The sequence below is a fragment of the Rhagoletis pomonella genome, unplaced genomic scaffold (genome assembly GCF_013731165.1).
Source record: "Rhagoletis pomonella isolate Grant_MI unplaced genomic scaffold, Rhpom_1.0 Rhpom_scaffold_02606, whole genome shotgun sequence".
In the NCBI taxonomy this organism is placed as follows: Eukaryota; Metazoa; Arthropoda; class Insecta; order Diptera; family Tephritidae; genus Rhagoletis; species Rhagoletis pomonella.
The window spans coordinates 1-22,866 of NW_023461159.1; the positions used below are offsets into that span (position 1 = coordinate 1).

Sequence of the window (22,866 nt, forward strand, 5' to 3'; positions counted from 1 at the left end):
TTTGCTAAAACACTTTCCATTTATTTATTTTAGTGTGTGAAAATCTATTATAAATATTTGCTCTCGTGAGTTCTCCATAGATGGGTTTCTGTATTTAAAGGGTATGTAGGATATTTCTCGCATATTAAAGAGGTCTTGTAATTTCCAGACATCGATGGCCAATATAATCTTTCAGTCACGCCGTCACTTTCTGAAAACAACTTTTACTTTAACACCTCATTCTACCCAGAGAATCGATCTGAAATCGGAAAGATAAAAGTTGGTCTAAAACAAAATATTCGACACAGATCGTGTGAGGTAACGGCTTATAGGATGAATTTCTCGACCCTGTAATCTTGATGAACGAACGGCGACTATATATTTATTCGGGAACCTCCTTAATTTTTCCAATATTCCTCTTAAGATATGCTTGTGTTACCTGCCTTCAGGGCATCCTGGTATCTTTGCCTCATGAACGCATTTGATGAAGTCTTTTTCTTTAGCGGCTGATACCTCCCCTTTTATTCGCTGTTGTTGTTGTTATTGTAATTGATGTTATCCATATCTGCTGAGGAGTTCTGTCCGGAAGCGGTTCTTCCGTCTTGCAAAACTATATTTTGTATAGAAATTTAAAATTGACAATAATATACACTCACTGTCATTAGATTAGTGGAACTTTTTGATTCTCAGTATGCACAGTTTTCTTTTTGTTTGTTTCATATTCATTAATTTCTAACCGACTTCAAAAAGAGAAGGAGGTTATAAATTCGTCGGAGTATTTTTTTGTGTATGTTACCGCATAACTTTGGAGTACGTCAACCGATCTTTTTTATCAAAAAGGTGTTGCCCTTAAGGTTGGCCACGCACTTACTTGGTTTAGTTCTGATTATTGGGTCATGTGGAAATTAACTGTACTATTAAATTTTTGTATGAGAATTGAGGTTGGTTTTGTTTTTTAACCGACTTCACGAAATGGAGAAGGTTATCAATTCGTCGGAATATATTTTATTATTTTTATTTTATATTTTTTTTTTTATGTATTTTACCGCATAAATTTGTACCACGTCAACCGATTTCGATTATTCTTTTTTATCCTTGTTGGTCCCATACTAATTTGGTTCAGATCTGATCATTAGATCATGAAGAAATTAGCGGTACTTCTAAATTTTGATATGAGAATTGAAGTCGGTTATAGTTTTTTGCTTAAAAATTACCTGTTATATGAGAATTAAAGTCGGTTTTACTGTTTGCTTATTTTTTTAATTGTATATAAATTTAATTAAACATTTCAACAAAGTGGTGTGCTATTTTATGACCGGCAGTCATGGCTAATTATATTTTAAGAAAACTTTCGGGTATGAAGTTGTGTAGCCCATTGAGTTTTAGAATAATAAAGGTTAAGTTTCAAGTCGCTACAAAATACCGTTGATTTTTTATAATATTTTTTTTTTGTTGACGGCGCTGCGTTTTTTCTTCCATATAAAAATTTTGTCGAGCATACTTTGTATGGCATGCAGTGCACGGACTTTACTACTTTATTGGTAGATCTATACCAACTTTTTAGCTATTTTTTATTTTCTACCATTTCTACCAACAAAGGCTAAAAATCTACCAATATTTTCCCGAAAGCAAAGAGATTTAAATGAACACCGTATATACATATTTCATCATGGAACATACCTAAAATGAACATGAAGAGTTAACTTTGACCATAACCAACTGTTTATGGAAATATTTTTCGTTTGCAATACGTTTTTTGTGGGAGACTGCCAAAGAAATGGTGTGCAAACTTAAATCATTTCAAAACTAATTTTAATCAAAAAATTTTGAACTGCAGAGTAATAGTTTGTTTTATTGTAAAACAGGGCCAGAATCAAGACATCCAGGATCGAATCATATTCGATGTGGAATTTTCTTTACAGCTTTTGGTAGCGAATTCGCTTTTTCAGTTCAAAATGTATTAGAGAGAAAACAGCTGTCATTTTCTTTCATTCGATTCGAATCGTGTTTAATTCGATCACGGATGCCATGATTTGGGCCCACTTTTATGTACTACATCTTTATACCTTTTTTGTTGAACATTTTATTGTTTTATAAAAAAGTACAATTTATTCCAAGGCGAATTAATATAATAAGGTGACAGCAAAAGTTCAAAAGCAAAAATTCCACTAACAAATTTTACCCATAATGACAATAAGAATTACAACAAATACATCATTTTGACATTAAAAATCCCCAAGGCGAAAATTCAGCTGCTTTGGTAACACCATCTTACCTGAATTAGCTTTCATTTATCCTAAATGATTAAAAACTGTATAATAATTTTTCTTTTAAAAAAATCTACCAACTTCTACCAATTTTTGTATGCAAAATCTACCAATATTAATTGTTTCGAAGTCCGTGCACTGATGGCATGCAATGCAAAAAAAAATTGATAAAAAAAAAACAATTGGGTATTGTTATTGGAAATCTCCTGAAGAGAATCAGCGGTGGTCGCAGAGCAGCATTTGAACGATTCTAAGTAATTTTTGAGCAAAAAACAAAACCGACTCTAATTCTCGTATAAAAATTTAAGATTATCGTTAATTTCTTCACGATTCAACTATCGGATCTCACCAAAATTAGAATGGGACCACCCTTGAGGAGGTACCACCTTTCCGATAAAAAAAGAATCATCGAAATCGGTTAACGTGGTCCAAGGTTATGCGGTAACATACATAAACAAAAAAATATATTCCGACGAACTGATAACCTCCTCCTTGTTTGAGGTCGGTTAAAAATTATTCTAAATACAAATGAAAAATGAAAAAACAGTATTTAAAGCGCACCCCAAAACCCCCAGGAAGATATTTTAATTGTATTGCAAATCAATCACTTTTAACTGTTTTAAATGCTGCTCTTCGACCTCCAACTACAAAGTAAAAAAATGCTTAAAATCGCCAACCAACAGAGATTTCACTTATTTATATACCATCCAGACTTTCAGAAACACTTGATTTCATTAATTCCCAATTCAATATAATATAAGTATACATATTAAAAAATTTGTTCGGCTAGATAAACTCTCATCAAACCTGTTTGTTTGTATATATATCCTCATAAATATCGATATATTTTTGAAATGTTTTTATCGATATCGGTATAATTATCCCTATATTCGATGTGCTTACCGTTTCCACCATCTTTATTTATGTAGGAATAATAATCTATATATTTTTATTAAATGTTTTTCGATATCGACATAATATATATATATATATCTACATATGCATTTATCGTTGTAAGTAGTATCAGCCACTGATCTGATAACGCGAATTTATTTTAGCTACTTCGCTTTTGCCTTTGGAAACGCCGTACCTTTTGAACAGAAATGAAAGCAAGCCAAGCTATGAGCAACCGCAAACTAAATTTTTTTGCAAAGACACATGCAAAGACAAAAGCAAGCAAACTCAAGTTAGCAAAAGGCAAAGTCAGAAACTCCAATTCACTATTTCGCTTGCATTTCTTGCATCAGCCCGCTCGCGCATGCGCAGCTACCATCACCATGAGCGCTGCGCTGCACGTTTACAAAACACACCACGCCGATGTGGTAGCCAGCTAGCAGACACCCAATCGGACTGCCTATTAGTTATCTTTGCCTTGGTACATACTTAACTCTACTATGCTCGCTTCGCATTGACTAACAACAGCTGCGCTTTCCACTGTTGTTAACAGAATTGTATCGACCACTAAAGCGTGCGGTTGACGACGCGGTTAAACGCGGCTAAAAAATTACAATTTCGGTAAAACCTTTACCCTACAGAATTGGTGTGTTTGTGTGTGAAGTTATATTTTGATACACTTAGTCAAAAAAAAAAATTATAATTTATAATTATACTTTTGCAGCGCGCGCACACAAAGCTAATTTTTTTAATTAAATATGATTTCTTAAAAACTGTGACAAAAAAAAAAACAAAAAAACGAACTGAATGCATATTGAAACAAAAATCAAATACATAGGTCGAAAATAGCCAAAGGTGGCTGTAATTAAAATAAGAAATAGCAAAAGCCGCAGCAGACGTTAATACGACAGTCCGTAGGCAGCCGCTGCGCGCTGGACGTTGCTCAATAACGCGTCGAGGTTATCGACGATTCGATCAGTCGAGTTGATGATCTTTGTTGCTTCTTTTTTTTTATTTACCGTTTTTTTTTTAATTCACTGCACCGCTAAAAAGTGATTGCAACTACTACAAGTTTTGTGCAGCAGCAACAACGCAAGCGAATGTGATAAACCAAAACAAAATATACGGGTTGAGATATGAAATAAAATATATCTGTGATAAGTAAATGAGCAAATGAGGAAGGAATCGGAAAGCGTGAAAAATACTTATAAGAAAATTTAATCTATTTACATAAATATGTACATATGAATCGCAAATGCGAAGTGTTTGAAATAGGTGTCGTTTGCATTTGAGTGTCTATAAATTTTGTAATAAAAAAAAATCCTGAAAGTGGAAAACAAATTTGCCCATACTGGCAAATGTAAAACGCATTAGAGAGCGAAAATATTACTTATAATAACAAAACATCTGTGTAGCAGTGTGAAGTGAAAATATTAATGTCTAGTAAAAATCATAACTTTGCTTTCTACGAAATATTACACAAACAATTCAATACAATTTTTTCATTTTAATCAATGAGCACTAAAAAGTAGCTCGCCAGCATAATGTAAAACCTGTACTCAGAAAAATAAACATACAAACAAACATATGGAGCCTTAACCGCTAAAAAGACGTAAGCGAATTTTTTTTTAATTTTCATTTTGTTGCAAAAATGTTCCTAGAACATCTAGAAGCATTTCTGCATCAAAAATAAAATTTTGAAAAAAATGTCGCTTACGCCTTTTTGGCGGTTAGGCGGCTTTATATGATTTTGATTTTATGCACACTTGTGTGGGTACAATTGCATATGCTTCTGCGCCTGTATGTATGTATGCTTTTATATGCGAGTGTGTGTGTGTGTGTACTTGTGGCAAAAAGTGTGGCATAAATAGATTATGTCGCCTGGCAAGCATGAAAATAAGCAGTAAATACTTATGTATGCAGCGTCCGTCCGTGCTTTCGTATGCGTGTGCATGTGTATGTGTGGCAAAGTGCAACAAACAGCAGCAAAGCCAGCGATAACATGCCGCGCCGGCGAATGGCTTCATGACTGCTTGATTGCATGGCTTGAGTGCTGCAGAAAGGAATACAGCCAATTGAAAAATCATAGCGCAGCAGCTGAACTAAAGTAAATCGAAGCAATGGACGACTGTGTAGATGCCAAGCAAAAAAGAAATCCATACGCGACACTTCAAATGCTGCGCGCGACGCAAAAATATAGAAATATAAAAATCAAATGAAATTGATAGCCGCCACTAACTAAAAATTTAAGTTTCTACTGCTTCACTTTACCCCACTTTTTGTCTCAACTAAATACCTATGTACATATTTTATTCTGCTCGTATTTTTTTCTAATTAATTATATTTTTCCGAATTTGTTTTTCCAACGGCTACTCGCCGCCTTGGCTGGCCGCCGCAATGCCGTTGCCGTGACTAACAAACTAAAATTGTCTGTCTTACTGTCTAACTCGCTAGCCGCTAGCTTACTATGAATCGTATAGCTGTTCGCTGGTGATCACTTTGCTACTTTGTAGTTACGGCGTCTAGCATTGAATTACATTTGCATTTGTGGCCTATGTCTTGTCTGCATTCGCCTGCACTGACGTCTGTGATTGCATTTGCATTTTTCTATTTGCCAACTGTGAAAATTGTGTGTAAAAAAAAAAAAAAAAAAAAAAAGACAATGTGTATATTTGCAAAACAGGCCCGCTAGCAGTCAGACTATTTTTTTCTGGCGATTTTACCTTTTTTTTTGGTCTTTTTTGTTTCGTTTTTGTTTCGTTTTCTGGCTGGCGTGCAGCGCTTACTTTTATTTTGAAGTGTTGACGTTGCAAATGGTTAGACTTGCGTAGCGAACGTGATCTTGTGTTCTGCAGTCCAATGAGCCGTTGAGTATTAGAATGTTAGCTTAGACAGCCAACGGTGCGTATGATTAATGTGTGATTGCAATTGAGGATTTTGAGAGATTTAAGCGAAGATGATGCCGAAGGCTTTATTAAGTATTTGTTTATTCAGCAAAATTGCGACTCAAATTGAATTGATAGGCATTTTCGTATTAAAAGATGAGGTGGTAAATATACAAAAAAAATTTAGAATAAGAGTCACCATAGAAAACATGTATCTTTTTATTTACTTACGACAAGCAAATGTTTCGGTGCACAGTTTTGACCAACAAAATGAAAGCTTAAGAATACATACGTAGTATTCAAAACACTAGACATTAAATGGTAAACTGATATATTTTCTTCACTCAGTTTATTGCTCTAGATAGATTTCTGTTAAGTGAGGCTTCAAAAATCTCTCTACGGGCTCCAGCCTTTGGGACAATGGCTTGAAACTCGTGACTAAGTTTGAAGTACATTGCCTAGCTTATAGATTATGGTTATGCCTTTTGATTCTTTACCGAAGCTAAGTTACTTACGCCGTTTCATTTCGTAATGCCGGAGGGCGACCAGAGCCCGTACTATCAAAACCAAGTCTGGGTTTCTCCAGAATTATTATGTATAAGTCATAGCTTTCTCCTCGGGGAAGGAGTATTCGCTGGGCAGTCAGTAACGTCAGACTTTTCGATTCTCCAGGAGGGTACGCTACTTTCTCTTCGGCGATAAGAAATGAAGGGCTCAAAAGGGCGACCGAATCTGGACCGTGAAGAAAAGCATTAAATTGGAATAGAGTTCTCCTTAAAGGAACATTAATCCCATAAAAAGTTTTAGCTACACCCACAAAAAAACAATTCATTACAACGAAGAATACTTGAGGGAACATAAGAATGAATTTTCATGAATTGTCAACATAGCACACCTGGACTCTAATGAGAAATCGCATGTCCGTAGAGTCCAGACGTACTCTATTTTTAACAAACAACGGGAACGATAGGATGGGATAGGGTCTACAAATTTTATCGAGCGCAAAGCAAAGCATATAAAAGCCCTCTGAACAGACTCCAATCTATCAATATATCAGTGAAATCAGCAATCAGAAAACATAGCGAGTTAGTGCTTGTTGAAAAACTATCGCTAAGGGTAAGGCCGAGCTTTTTCTCCAATTTGTGGTGTGCGTCTTGATTTTGTTACACAAAGGGGACCTCCGAACGGCAAATAGGTTTTATCAGAAGTTTTTTTTTTTTTAAGAACACGAGTATGGAGGATTTCTCGACTTCCAGCATCCGCGCCTTTATTTTGAAAATGATGCCACTACTTCACTCTTTATCAGCAGTTGTTTAGCTTTCTCCAAGCTCAGGTTATAAATTACTGCGCAATGCCATGGTGGGAATTGATACTGTGCCCTGCAATTTTTGGAAATCCCTCACTTTGTCTCGAAATGTAAGAAGTTTCAAAAAATTAATGGGAAGGTCTTTCCTCTAACAAACAAAACAGTTCAGCCGATTAACTTTAGAAAGGATCATAGTGCATAGTCTAAGGTATTGAAGTCTTCACTATCCAATGTCCAGTCAACCGCAGAAACCATGGTAGAAACGTTACTCTTGAACCATGTCCATATTGCAGTGAACAAAAAATACAACCTATCGTGCTTCTTTCAAACAAAACAACAACCACGCTGTCAAGTTTAAATAGCGGCAAATTAACTGCACTTGATAGCAGTAGGTTGAATAAGGAAAAATGAATTAGCAACACGAGTTTGCGGGGTGAGCATAGCTCAGTGGTTAACGTTTCTGACACGCTTTGTACATCGATGACGCGGATTCGATCCCTGCTAAAGTCTAGAAAAAATAAAACTGATGAGGAGATGTGGTGATCTCCGAAATAGCTGCTATAACTTCTGCCGCTTAGACTTTGTTGCCGTTTCCATTTTTCCTAATAAAATAATCGTGGTACAAAGCTAAAGAAAAAATATTAAAAAAACACTTATGATTTAGTGACCAGCTGTATTTCGTCTACCTTAAATAATTAAACTTTTAAGGATATTTTTTTTTTTAGGATTTCGTTACTCTTTCGTTATACTTCACAATTGCTTTTTGTACCTTTTATGAACTTGAAATGGTATTATAATTTCGTCCGATGTTTGTAATTAGCAGAAAAAGAAGAGATAGACCCTTGAAAATATGTATTTAAATGATCATAACGTCGGGGTGAGCCGAATTAGCTGTGTCTGTCTGTAGGTCTGTTTGAACGCAATCTAGTCCCTAAGTTTTCGAGATACCGACTGAAATTTAGTAGCTGGTGTATTTTTATAGTGAATTAATCATTTGCCGGAACGAGATCAATTTGATCACTGTAACATAAATATATAGCTCCCATACAACTGCTTGTTTAGATATGAGATTTTTTTTTTATAACTCCTCCATTTAAGAAGCTAGGAACATGAAATTTCGTATTATTATAACTCATTATACACAGAAACTTATAATGAAAATGACAAAGATCAGTTCACTATTATCCATAGCCTCAATATAACTGAATGTTCAGATATGGGGGTTTACTTTGAAACTCCTTCATTGGGATAGCTAAAACCGAGCATTTCGTTAGCTAATTTTTAAATTAATTATACAAAGTCTACAGAGCAAATCATCAAGATCGGTCTGAAAATCATTTAGATCTATTTTTAAGGGGCATATCTTCCATAACAATGGCTGTTTAGATATGAGATTTTTTTTAAATATCTCCTCTATGTATAAACACAGAATGCCGCTAAATCATTTACATTCTGTAAACTTTTAAGGAAAACGAATTTCTTGAATAGCTTGTCAGTTCAATTTCATTTGATAAAATAAGAGATCATATATGTAGGAGAAGATCCGAATAGGGCACGACCTTCATCCATCTGTTTAAAGGATGAAATTTGTTTTGTATGAAATTTAACGTGTTAGTAAATATTTCGCAAATGGGTTGGTTGAAAAAATCCTGGCCAGGATATTTTAAATTAAATATTCAAAAATAAATTTTTTTATATATTTTTTTTCATTTGTTTAATAAACATATTATACAACAATCGAAAGCATAAAACCTATAGAATGTGCAAACAAATTGTGTAACTTGCAGATCAAACTGCATTTGCATTAATTGCACAATGCTGGAATAATTTAAATTCTACAATCTAGTATTTTAACTCAGGATGTTTAATCCACTCTTCGCGGAATTTTCGCTAAGTAGAAACTAAAATCGCTAGATCTAGTGGGAAAATCACTAAAATGGCAACACTGCCTTTGGCATTCATTTTGCAAGTAACGATTTTAAATATCCGCGCCGGATTTCGATAAATTGGAACCTATACTTTTTTATTACTTTTTTCACTCGTAAAGTAATCTGACTCACCGGAAATTTAAGTGACATATGATTTGTTTCCTTTTGCCAGTTTTCATATTGAATTAAAGTAAGTTAACAGTAAAAATATTTTTAAAATAATCTTTCTAAGAAGGAATCAAATGGCACCGTAAATACTCTTGCGCCACGTAGCGGATTATTTTAACTTTTATATTTCATTCATTGGGTTGTGAATAATGTGACCAACTATCTCATAAAGAAGTGCACGTTAGGTTGGGTTCGGTTAAAGTGGTTGCCCCAGGCAAGTGCCACACTTGGACAATGAAGAGATTGTCCCTTGTGATACCACGAAAACCACCAAAGAACTGAACGGAGACCTTTAATTTAGTCAGCGAAACGTCGCGGAGCAGATTGCCAAATTTCGAATGCGGCTAATTTAGAGCAAAAATGCGTCCATCTTAGCATCGCAAAGGTTGGACAATCTAAAAGAAAGTGTCGAGATGATTCCACGCCATCTTCCTCTTGATTGCTGATATAAATGGGTTCAGTTGAAATTCCTAGCCTTTCCGCGTGGATACCAATCGCACAATAACCTGTCAGAATGCCCATCACTAGCCCTTGAGAGGTAACGTGTTTTTCGGCACCTTTAACGGGTAAAGATGAGTCACTCGTGTCTTGCGCTGCAAAAAGTATTTTAAAGTGCCATATAAAAACATTTTATTCAGCAGAGAAATGTTCTATTTTCCCTTTTTACTAACCCCGCTCTATCCGGTCCTCTCTTAAGCGAATATATGTAGGCACAGGAGGAGCTTCTGAGAGTTATTCCTATGTGTTCAGGGCGAAGTCACAGCCCCACAGAACTCCAGAGTGTTACCATTGGATTTCCTTGAGCCTAACACCAGTTCATGCTGCGACAATTCTGTCTGCAATATCCGCCTTTTCTGACCTTCGGAATAAACGCAACACTGTACCTCCAAGCATTGCGGATGTACCTGGTCCTCACGCAGTTAATATGAGCCAACCAACTGCATGACACCTGCAGCTGCGCAGGTATGATGCCATCGTTTCCCGGAGACTTGAAGCGGTTGGAACGAATTTATCGCACAGGCCATGTGACATTGTAAATGACCTGAAGTACAAAATATTGCAAAGAAGTATATTTGACTGTACTGTGAAGTACGAAGTATAAGAGTTAAAAAAGAAGTACTGTACTTCCGAAAGAAGTACGGTTGGTCACATTAGCTATGAACTAAGTTTGAGGTCTCTAGTTCAACAGGAAGTTGACGAAATATTGATAGTAAAATTCCATGACATACATATGTACATACATATTTTATTTATTTATTCAGTCTAAAAGTACAAGCGCTTTTTACAAACTAACCAGTTCAAAATATAAAACAATTCAAGCTTAAATTTATACAAACTATTATTAAAATGAAGAACGCTGCTATATCGATTTGCTTGGTGTATAGTTTTAAAGATTGGTTCGTTCACATACAAGTGAGGTTAAATAAATGCTTGCAAAAAATTAAATCATTGTTCACATAAATTTCTTTATTCAAGATAGAAAGTATTTCATAGAACCAATGGCTGTATGAAAGCGAAACTGAAGATATTTCTATTTGTGAGTTGTGTGTTTTGAAATGGTTTTCATACTAATATCCGTACCAGAAATTTTACCTTTATTAGTTTTTGAAATTTTAGTTAGCACTTTACAAAAATTACATATTTAGCCTCTTCTACTCAGCTTTAAGGCGAGAGTTGATAAATGTTTGGTTATCGAAGTTATTTATTAAATTTTCTTTCTTAAAAATTGAAGTTTTAAAAGACAAAAGTGTACCATAAGCGTAATACACAAATATATTGAAAAGATATTGAACACAAAGTCCTCACAGAATCGATTTTATACACTTCTCAATATCTGCCAGTTTATTAACTAACTGTTGTATATTTAAACTGTCATAAATACGATTGACTACATTTTAAAATTGCCAGCTTTTTCCCTATTGTGTGCCCATGAAAAAGCAACAAAATACGTAGAATCCTTATCGCTACAGTCTTTATGTTGACCTTTTCATTCTGTGGCATACCAAAAAAAGTAAACACACTATAAGAAAATCTGTTTCATATTTTTCTTCTTAATCAACATAAATGAATAGCTGTTTGGCTGAGCTTTAGATTTGCCTAAATATCAATTATCAGCAGAAATAATTAATATCTGCCACCCATTCGAAGCATGCATATGATCAAAGGCGGTAAAATAATTAAATGATTGTGTTACATATGTAAGTAGCGGCTTTACCCAAGCACGCACCGTTAGGAGCTTGTAAACCATTACTCATCATCATTTTTTCAGCAGCCAGAAACAAAAATATGACTGCGTTAGGAAGAAACAGTTTGATTCCACCTGAGTTCAGACTTTCACATTTCCAACACAGCAGGTTATGAAATTCCTTTATTCATTCATAATGAATTGGAAAATATGTGTTAATGTTTTACATGCCTTTTTAAAATTAATTCACTAAAACAATCACTAATAGTTTTTCTACATGTTTTCAACATTTGTGTTTTTTTTTCACAAATTAATAACCCCAATAATAAAAAACAATATTATTGTTCTTCTTTTACCTAAATGGTTTAACTCACTTGTAATATAAATCAGTGCAGACATGCGTACATATGTACATACATACATACGCAAACCTTTTATACTTCCAATCACTTGTTGCTCCCAATGGTCAATGGAAAATAACACAGTTGGTGGTTAATAGCCGAATATTAGTCAAAATTCTCCACTCTCCAACTGTTGGTGCTTACGCTGTGCCAAAAATGCATGCAATTTGTCATAGTCGCGGATAAGTAAGCCTTATTTTTAGTTTTATTTTAGGTTTTGTCTAAATATTCTGCGAAATTCCATGAAACGAGATATTGCGAAACAAAAGGCAATTTTTTTTAATCCCATGTTTGTGATATTAAACATCGATTATCTTTAGAATGGCGAGCATGTTGCGATGGTAACTCCAAATTTTGAACAAAAATAGTTGAAATTAGTGTGTATGTACATGTAGTTATAAAAAAATGGAATTTATGGAAAACGTTTTTGGCGTTGGAGTTGTACATACTTTTACACCTATAATTCGCGAAGAGGAAACTAGCAATTTAATAATCATAAGCATAATATCATTTACCATTCACAGTCAGAATTCTAACACGTTTCGTATTTTATCTTAGCGGGTTCGTATTAGCTAAGCTTATTTTACTCTTTGTTGTTAAAAGTCCATTTGCTTCAAACAAGTCTAGGAAATGTACTTAAAAAATTTAGTTTTTAGTTCAGTCAAATTAGACTTCAACTTTCAAGATCTCTTTTATAGGGAAAGTCTTAACAACAAACATATAATTATACATTCATTAATACAGAGTCAGTACTACAGACATATAGAGGGTAATCCATCTACAACTTTGTTTTTAAATTTTAAATAAAGCACTTAACACCGAATTGAATGTTGTAATCTTTTTTATTACCCGAAAGAACATTTTCTGTCATTTACTTTTTAAAAATAATTTCATTTAAATGTTGGCTGCGACTACGCTGCAGGTGGTCCATTCCGAAGGTTCAATTTTCAATAACTTTTTGCAGCATTACGCGAATTACGCGAGTAATGTTGGCTTCCAAGAGTTGCGAATAATAGCTGCAGGCAACAAAAAGTTCGTTATCATGGTGCGGTAGCGCTCATTATTTACGGTTTGTTCGGTCTGCGGCCAATATTGTAAGGAAATTATTTTTAAAAAATAAATGTCAGAGATTCTTATTTCGGTTGATAAATTCCGATATCCAGTTCTGTTTTAAGTGTTTTGTTTAAAATTTAAAAAGTTAAGGTCTAGATGGATCACCCCATATATGTATATATATGTATGAATACAAACCGAATATTTCATGCTGCATATCTCTGAAAGTGTTCATGGTAGAGTACTCGAACATGGTATGGAGATATATGAAATCAATCGCATACTCATGGAGAAAAATTCGGACTATTTGAAATGGGGGCGTGGCACTTCCCATACAAACAGAATTTTTCATAATAAGTACCTCTAGAAATGTTCATGGTAGAGTACTGGAACTTTATATGGGCATGGCACCTCCCATACAAGTCGAATTTTTCTTATTGCATATCTCTATAATTGTTCTTGGTAGAGTACTGGAACTTGGTGTGGTGATATATGAAATTAATCGCATAGTCATGTAGAAAATATGGAGCTATTGGAAAAGGGGTCGTGGCACCTACCACACAAGCCGAATTTCATACTGCATATCTCTGGAAGTTTTCGTGGTACAGTACTGGAACACTTCGTGTGGAGATATATGAAATTAATCACATGCTCATTGAGAAAAAACGGCTCTTTAAAAAGGGGGCGTGGAAAAGTAATCCGCCAGTTGGCGCTGGAGTTGAGTTAGTACTAAAAATTTTTTTATGACCCGATTTGGCGAACATTCAAAACATGTATTAGAAACGGTGCTGAGGTCGAGTTACTACTAAAAATCTAAAAAGTGAAAAAAAGGTGCCGTGAATGTCAGACTAAATCGACCCGTTGCACTATTGAGTATATTGAACTCTCGTGTGTTACGATTGACCCAATGGATGTGATTTGCCAATATTATTATGCGTTAGAGCCTCATTCGAAGAAACCAGTGTTGAGTTGTGCAGTGGTAAATCTCAAATCACCACCTGTCGAAATACCTTAAAAGCCAGTTTCATGAAAGCAATTTAATGAAAATTTATTTATTTAGTTGAATTTAATATAGACCCTGACAGAAAAACATAATTCTTCACTTAAATTACTTTCGCGAAACTGGCTTTTAAGGTATTTCGTCTCAGTTTATGTATGTATATTATATTTCTGTTGAACAAGGATACGCATTGATATTGAAATTGCCACTAACTATAAGATAAAGTTCCTAGGGCACATTCACTATAGATCCGGCTCATTGTGCCCACCAGGGATCTTCTCATGGACATAACACTTTCGTTCGGTTATTTAAGGCGGCAAACGACCACCAAACGATAGTCTTAGCCGACGAATGTGCAGTACAAATCGTAAATGTGGATTGTTGGAGAAACTGTTGTACCAAAATGTTTAAATTAAAAATCTAATTTTGGGCGGGACGAAGTTCGCCGGGTCTGCTAGTTTATATATATAAATACATAAACAGATTTGGTTAGCTTCAATTAGTCAATCCTTGAGGGACACCTTTCCAAAATATACCGTGGCGTTTCGATATCCGTGGTGCGAAATCTGCATCGCCCCTGCGATTAAATTCTCAGTTCGGTCATGTGATGGTTAAGCCTACAGTGTCCTGCCAGAATTCCTGTAATAGTTCTTAAGTCATTCTTGCAAAAGCTCATACATTCCTTAAAGCGTTTTGGGTTATATGTTCCTAAAAGAGCTTTGGAATGCGGACTCTCTTCCTAACCGGACCAGCGCAGAGAGTGACTCTTTTCCTATGCCATATAAGGACCCTCCGATGAAATGGGTTGGGGACATTTTCTTGAAATGCGGAAAACCAAGTTAGTCGGTTCTATGCTTCTCATTTATAGTAATTTTTTTCGCACATAATTCCATAACAGTAGGTAAAGCTTTACTCAGCCACCACTGCCCAATGACTCAGAAGATTTCAAGAAAAGCTAATTTATAACAAGGCCTCCGGGGAGATGTTCTTCAAAAGTGTTAAGTGAGGCAAAAGTATGTGTATACATATTCACTGTAATCTTTTCGAGCCTACTTAAATACATTTTGATAAACTTTGTCTATGGACTCATGATTAAATATTTTCAACACGTAATATTTTAATCCATAAACATTTAATGTAATTACCCATTGTCATGCAATTAAAAAATAAAAACTTGTTCAAAGTTATGACAAAAAAATTCTAGATATGCGCGTTTAAAATAGAAACTTCTCTTATTTTCATAATTGCCTGTATTTTCCTCTTACCATTGCCCAATCAACAAAGCTGCTACTTTTTGACATTTACCACATTTTAATGGCGTTTTTGTTTTTACTTTATTCTATCCAACTATTGTAGCCGCCAATTTGAACTTCATTAAGTCTTTGCAAATTAATTTATTCAATTAGAAATGCTAATTGTAATAAAACAAAAGCACAAAAAAATTAAAAAAAAAAATGCAGTTGAAAATTAAAATCATAGAAATGTTTAAAAATCTGAAATCGCGCGAATCGTGCAATCAAACAGCAAACAGTCAGTCACAAAAAAACAAAAAAACAAAAAAACAAACAGCAGTAACTACAAAAACATCAACAAAAACCTATGCAAACAGCAGCGCTAGAGCGGTACGCTGAAGTGACAGCAGCGACGCGTCGCATAAAAACCACAATTTCCAGCTGAACAACTTCTCAAAAAGAGATTTGTACGACAGCCTTTTAAGTTATTACCGAAATATTTCAATGAGCGGCGTTAGCGAAACTAAAAAACGGCTTAAAGCCAATCAGCTAATACGCTAATACGCCGCGCTAAGGCACTTACATGCATACATTTGTTTACATACATATATACATATGTACATAAATATGTATATATATTTGCTAAGTACGAATGCATAAAATGCTTAGAAAATTGTATGCCGTGTACTAAGTAAGTATGATTTCAAAATGTTCGCGACATCAAAAGTGCATTTAATTATGCGACGCGTGCGCTTGAATAGGAATGAGAATTATATACACAGCTGGGAGTTGCAGAAAGTCGAAATTTTTTTCTCAACACTAATTTATTTGCATGTACTACTAAGTACGCATAAATTTTTTTTATTATTTTTTCTAAACATATTCATATCAACATAAATATATACATACTTATGTACATATGTATATGTATATGTATATGTATATTTCTAACGACCTCTATCGCATTTAGCTGCCACACTCTAACTGCTTGTACTAAGATTACTTAGCTGCCACGCTATCAGTTGTCTAGTGTAACCAACACCAATATATGGAGGTGTTGACAACTGGTTTTTTGTTGGTGATTTTTCGATTTTTTCTAACTGACCAAAATGTAGCTGATTGTATAATATTTTAAGAAACAAAAAGATATGTTGAAGAAAAATTGCCATTTTAATTACAAAAATCATACAAATGGTCAATGATCGCGCTTCGGAGAGTATCTACATAACACTTGAACGCAACATTTGATTGTTGCAAATATACATAGTTGCAGGGAAGGCGTGAAACTGTTATAAATAACAGCAAATATTAGGCGTAAACAAATGAGTGAAGAAAAAATAACAAAACAAGTGAATAAATCGAAACTCAAATTCAAATAAAAACTAATTTAGTGGCCAAACAACATTTGGCAGCTACAAGCCAGCGGCAAAGCGAGTGAAGTAGAAAAATATGTAAAATAAAAAATCTTTAAAAACTTTTAATTTATGATATAGTAAAGTTAATCAAATATAATATGCAGATGATTATGCAATAATATGTTACGATGAATGCTTCCCTTGCCGGATTAGACCGAGCTTCTTTACGGCATGATTTCTCTATCGGAAAAGGGCTGGATTTTGATGTAGTATTCAAATGACTGATGGTTTTTCTAAACCTTTTTTTTTTTGCGGCAGAAATGCTCAAATGTTTGCTATTCTCTTCTGAAATATACCGGCTGCTATGCAAAGAGGACTATGTACATATTTTTGAGGAAGCATTTCGAATTCAAGCCACACCCTTGTGATAAGCTTAGCTGAATATTTCGTTTTTATTGTTTAAGGTCTATTTAAGAAAATGAAGCTCCTAAGTCCACTTCAGCTACTTCGAAGAAATTATTGGCTCTCAAGGCATGCTGCTAAGTATATTTGGTTGTTCATAGAATAGTCAATCTGCTTAAAAACGATTTACAGCCTTAGAGTTTTCCTGTATAACTTTTTGCAAAAACACCTGGGGGAGTTAGGGGTTTCACTTACATAAGTAAGCGGTCTTAAAAGAAGAATAAAGCTGGCATACATCAATGCATTACTCAAACCTGTCTTGAATCGACGTAAGCGATTTTGATCACAGCGGTATAAACAAGGTAATAATCGAGAAACAAGTTTAGAAAGATCCCAGAGTTGTAGTAACGCGTACGGAAGGGATTAAACTTTCGGGTAAATCATTATCCTTTAAGAATAGACTTTATCAAGCTTGAAACGCTATAACTATGCAGATTCTTAATTGCAAGGGTCTCAAAATGTTACCTTGAGAAATGCCAAATGTCGCCGGGAATAGGCACTGTCAAAAGCGATCAAACAGAGTCTGTTAAAAATATATGATTTTATCCACTGAAGAAGTGGGGAGTGAAAACAAATTCGAATGAATTTAGAACCAAAACCTTGTCTAACCCTATGTCGAAAGTTTTTCAAAAGTCTGTGTAGAGGGTAATGTAGCCTCTATGGAGGCAGTTACAAGAGTTTTGTGGGTAAAAACCGCATGATCCAGTAGTGCCGACCCGCCTTTGACAAAACTGTGTTGCTAAGAACAAATCATATTATTTACAAAAAAAAAAAAATTATTTACCTTTAACGATGCATCCCAATATTTTAGATACCCTAGACCATTTTTAAAAATCGGTCTGTAATTTAGGTACGTACAACCACTTTGTAAGACATGGGTTCAATCCCTGGTTCGGTCAACATCTAAATTAGAAATAAATTGTTTTTAACAGCAGTCGCCCTCGGCAGGCTTCTCATAAAATCCATCTGCCGTTCTGAGGCGGTGAAAATCTGTAGGTCACTCCATTTGTATTATAACAACAACACAGCCAAATACTTAGCATTTTTATTAATTATAGAGGCTACTATACAATAATCAATAAACTTGAATGATCATAAGGACACGTTGAAAATTAGAGTTATCTGTACAATCCAATATGAATACCGTTTAAAATAAATCTTGGTCGGTATACTTACATTATCTCAGACCATCGCAAGCTTTCAAGTGAGGACTTACATAAACTAAACTCTAGAGCCACACTGGATCATCGCCTATATCACTGCACAGCTTTCAGAATATCGTGATTTGTCCTGACTCTTCTTTGTATGTTTGTATGTACGTGAGAACCTAATCTTCCTTTTGTCGGTTGATTATGAAAAAACGAAAGCGAAAAATATAGCACTTTAGTGCGGTGGTAAAAATTTTCGCGAATTGATATTGTATTTGCTGATTATTTTTATAATTCTCCATCAAATAATTCTTTCTAAAAAATTATGTTTTTCTCTACCATCTGTCTGGGTCGAACGAAGGACTTGTTTTTTCTTCTCAACAGTCTAAGCGATTTCAGGTCCCACTATTTAATTTAAGCATTCAATTTAACAAACAAGAACATTATAGATTTGCATGTATGTACCCTGCAGTGAAACCCCAAACTAGTCAGGAAAAATACTAGTTTACAACTAGAATTTCCTGACTGAAACCGAACTAGTTCGAAAACTACCAGACTTGTACCAAGTACAAACTATTTATTCATGCCCTGTTTTGACTTCGACAGTTTAATACCATAAAGTATACAAAATATTATAACTTTTATTTGGGTATATTGTAAACCATTAAAGGGAGTACGTATTCAATTATACAATACCTGTTAATGATTAATATTCATAATGATTATTAATTAAAGCATGTTTTTTTGGATAACCGTTTAATGAGTATTAATTAATTACGTAAAAAACGTTAATTAATTCATTAATTTTAATTACATCATTATTTTGTTATTTTTGATCATTTTCAATTACTTTTGCCTTGTTTTAATTACACGATTATAATTATTCGATGAATTTCTATTATTTATCATCAAGAAAAACTATTGAAAAAAGCTATGAATATTTAATAACTGCTTGAATTATTTATTTGTTTCATTCTTATACAAATCTCAAATTTTAAACATTAATTGTTACTTTTGTAAAATTTGAAAAAGAAAAGACTGGAATGTGCAAAGTTAATGAGTTTAATTTATTTTAATGAAAACTTTTATTTTTATTTTAGTTCACTCAAAAATGGAGTAAAGTCTTCATTTTATTTTTAACTAAAATGTTTTCTTTTGCATATTCAATATTATTAAAAAAGATAAAAATATAGTATTTATTGTACCTGAAACCTTTTACTTTTATTAACCCTTAATGAAAAATTTATAATATATTAAAGTGTACTTAATCAAAAGTGTTTTATTGTATATTCGTGAATTACTTTTATTTTTTGACTCCCAAAGTAGTCGTTTTGGTCCTAATTGGACTAGTATTTTTCTGTCTGTTTTGAACTAGTATGAGACTGGTATATTTCTGACCGAAATCTGACAATTGCCATCTCGTAGGACATCCCCATGTTAAAAATACCAGTTGATTGCATGGAAAAAAGATAGATGGCTGACTAGTTGGGCATGCGGCTCATACTAGTTGTGAGGTAGTTTACAACTAGTACGTTTGACTACAGGGTAGTTGTACCCACGCTCAGTTATGAGGTTTTCTTACAGGACAATGTTTTAAAAAACAATAATAAGTAATGGTTGGTTTGTTGCAGTGCCTCCCAAGTAATACTCAGGTATCGCTTACAATTTTATTTTAACGTAGCCTATCTCTCATGAATTTGTGCAGTTCAAACAAACCACTTTGACACGCTTATAAATTTGTGCATATGGCTTATTGTAGCACTAGATAAATCCCCTAACTGCATAGCTGTGTATTTCTCGAAAGCTTTATGTCTTAAGGAAACCAGCTTTAGGCAACAGTAAGTAATAGATTTAAAAAGTTTTAACCCTCTACTGCTTACGAAACCAAATATGGTGCCCCTACTTTTTTCTCACCAAACGAGTGTTATAAATACGTATCATAGTGATTAAATGCACTGACAAGGTAACCAGGAATAACGGAACGCAACGGTTTGCCTGTGGTTAACTAGAAGACATTTGAATATAACCTCACTTTTATGTGGGTGTTTGCAAAACGTTTATTCTTGTGCTTAACTGCAAAAGAGGAAAACTTATGAAACCCAAAGCTGCCCTTGTAAAATAAAAAAATATTTTCATAATTCACACATCCTCTTCTGTGTCAATAAATAATTAGTTTACCGCTACCCAACTGTTTTCTATTGTTTTCCTAAAATTTTCCATACATTTCTTTGCGAAATTAAATTTAAAAGAAATGACTTGGAGTCATGTTTTCTTTCGATAAGCGTTGATTGATACGTAAATAAGGTGTTTTTCACAATTAAATTTTTTTGATTGATCTCCGTCATAGTTCATGCAATAGAGGGTTAAAAATATATCATATTGTCCACGTATACCTGCTTTAATAGTTACATGCTAAACAACTAACAGTCAAAACACTTATTATTATAAATCAAAAACTACGAAAAACGATGTTTTTAAAATAATTATAAAATAAATTTGATTTTTTTAATAAAAAATCTTAAAAAATTAAATAAAAAAATCATCTATTTAGTTGAAAAGCTCTAATTTAAATATTTCCAACTAAGTACACGTGCTTATTTTGATTACAGTTATTTTCAGTGTTTTTGCTATATCTAACAAAGTGATGCCAATTCTACTCGCAAATAATAGGCAAAAAATTACAACACAGACACATATATAGAATTGTGAGTTATTGTGAAAAGTATTGTGAGAAGAAAAAGAAGAAGCACGAGCTAAAAATAGAAATAAAATCGAAAAGAAAAACAAAACCAAACAAAGCAAATAAAAAGTCAACGTGTAAAAAAATTTGAAGAGCAGCATTAACTGCGCTCACAGCATCCGAACTAGCGAACTGTACAGCAATATGCCGGCCTTAAAGGCCAAGCAGCAACAAAAACAAACACATCAACAGCAATATGAGCTATCGCTACAACAACTGCAACAAACAAAACAGCTGCTGCTGCTAGAAGAGCAAAAATACGCGCAAACCAAGCAAAACCAAGAAGTTAAGAACTGGTTCTTACCATCGAAAGCCACTACAATAACAGCACTGGTCACTACTAAACCAAAAACAACCATAATTACCGCGATGATCAGTAGTGGCAAAAAAATGAGCATTAACGGTGGCAGCATCACCAGCAACAGCGGCAGCGTCAGTGGTGTTCGCCGTTGTTGTCGCAGCAAACGCTCATCATCGCTACTCACCATTGCGCTGCTGTTGCTTGTCTCTGTATTCGCTGTCGTCTCGGCAGCCGGCAGCAATGGTAACGGCGGTGGCGCATCTGTGCGTACCGGCGCCACTAATTCACGTCTGCCCCGCACGAGTGCAAGTCAGCTCAATAGCGGCAGCAATGGCGGTCTAGGAGGCGGTGGAGTTGGCGGTGGCGGCAGCAGCAACAGCTTCAAGTTGGCCGCAAAAACGCTAAACAACACACGCAACGGAAATTTGCGAACAAGGTGAGTGACGTTTTGGAAAATATATATGTATGTTTTTTTCTCTTTTTCCCACTTTTTGTGATGCGCAGAGCAGATGCACATACAGAGTGAGGTGTTGCAGGAAAATGTAAGTAAACAGATAAATGGGGGAAAAAACTAAAATTGCATAGGCTTGCAAAAGAAACAGCGGAAAAGCTGAAGCAATAAATAGAATGGCCAGTGATTTTGAAAAACTAGCCGTTAAACGAGATGTACATATGTATGTGCGATACAAAGTCGCTGCAAGCAGCGTTGTTGATGTGTAAGTGTGCTGCAATAGTAGGCGCTATCATTTCGGTCTTTTATTTTTTTTTCGTTTTTTTTGCGTATATTGATATATACTGCTGACTTGTCAATATTTTACCTACACACACACATGCATGCATACGTAGCTACAGTAGAAGTAAATGACCATCGTCGGCGCAGTTTCCAAGCAATTGAGAAGTTAAACGAAAGACTCAAGTAGCGAACTTGTTTGTTGTCAAACCGAACTCTACAAACAGCAGCAATTTACATATTTGATTCTTGTATATTTTTCATAAAAAATTCAACCGAAAACTATCGAATTTAATTTAAAAAACACAACAAAAACAAGGGCAAGTGCAGCAAAAGCAAGTTGATTGTAATTTGAACGCGATTTTTAATTGCTTAATTTTTTGCTTGATTTTCGTTGCTGTTATTGCCACTAAAAGTGAATGGCCAATGTGCTGAACCAACAAAATGACTTTTCAGCGCTAAGTGTTATCGATTTTTCAGCTATGTATTTAAGTCATTTTGCTGATATTTTTATGCATATTCTAGTTGGGTGATTAAGCAACATACTTATTAATTAATAAGCGTGTGCATGCAAATTAGATTTTATTTCGGCCATTGTGACAACCCACAATAACTTAAAAAAAAAAACTGATGAAAAAAATTAAGCGCAACTAGTTAGGCAAAGCAAGTTTTGAGTTTTCGGGTTTTGTTAATTTATTTGGGGGAATAATGCGCATAGAAACCAAGTCCTTCTCTGTGCAGACATGCAAATATTTTCTGGTTTGACTACGTAATATGTGGAAGGAGTAGCTTTTTATTTCGCATAATTTTTTAAATTCTTCGCCAATTATGA

General features: G+C 34.4%; 1 protein-coding gene across 1 annotated transcript; it reads left to right on the plus strand.

The window, feature by feature from the left end:
• Window positions 1-3,702: 3,702 nt before the first annotated feature.
• On the plus strand, window positions 3,703-21,740 carry LOC118753548 (the record flags this gene model as incomplete). The annotated part of the gene is made up of 2 exons (XM_036488430.1): window positions 3,703-3,761; window positions 20,873-21,740. A coding segment is annotated over exon 2 (593 nt), but the record flags the coding sequence as incomplete, so codon positions are not given.
• Between the last annotated feature and the right edge of the window lie 1,126 nt (window positions 21,741-22,866).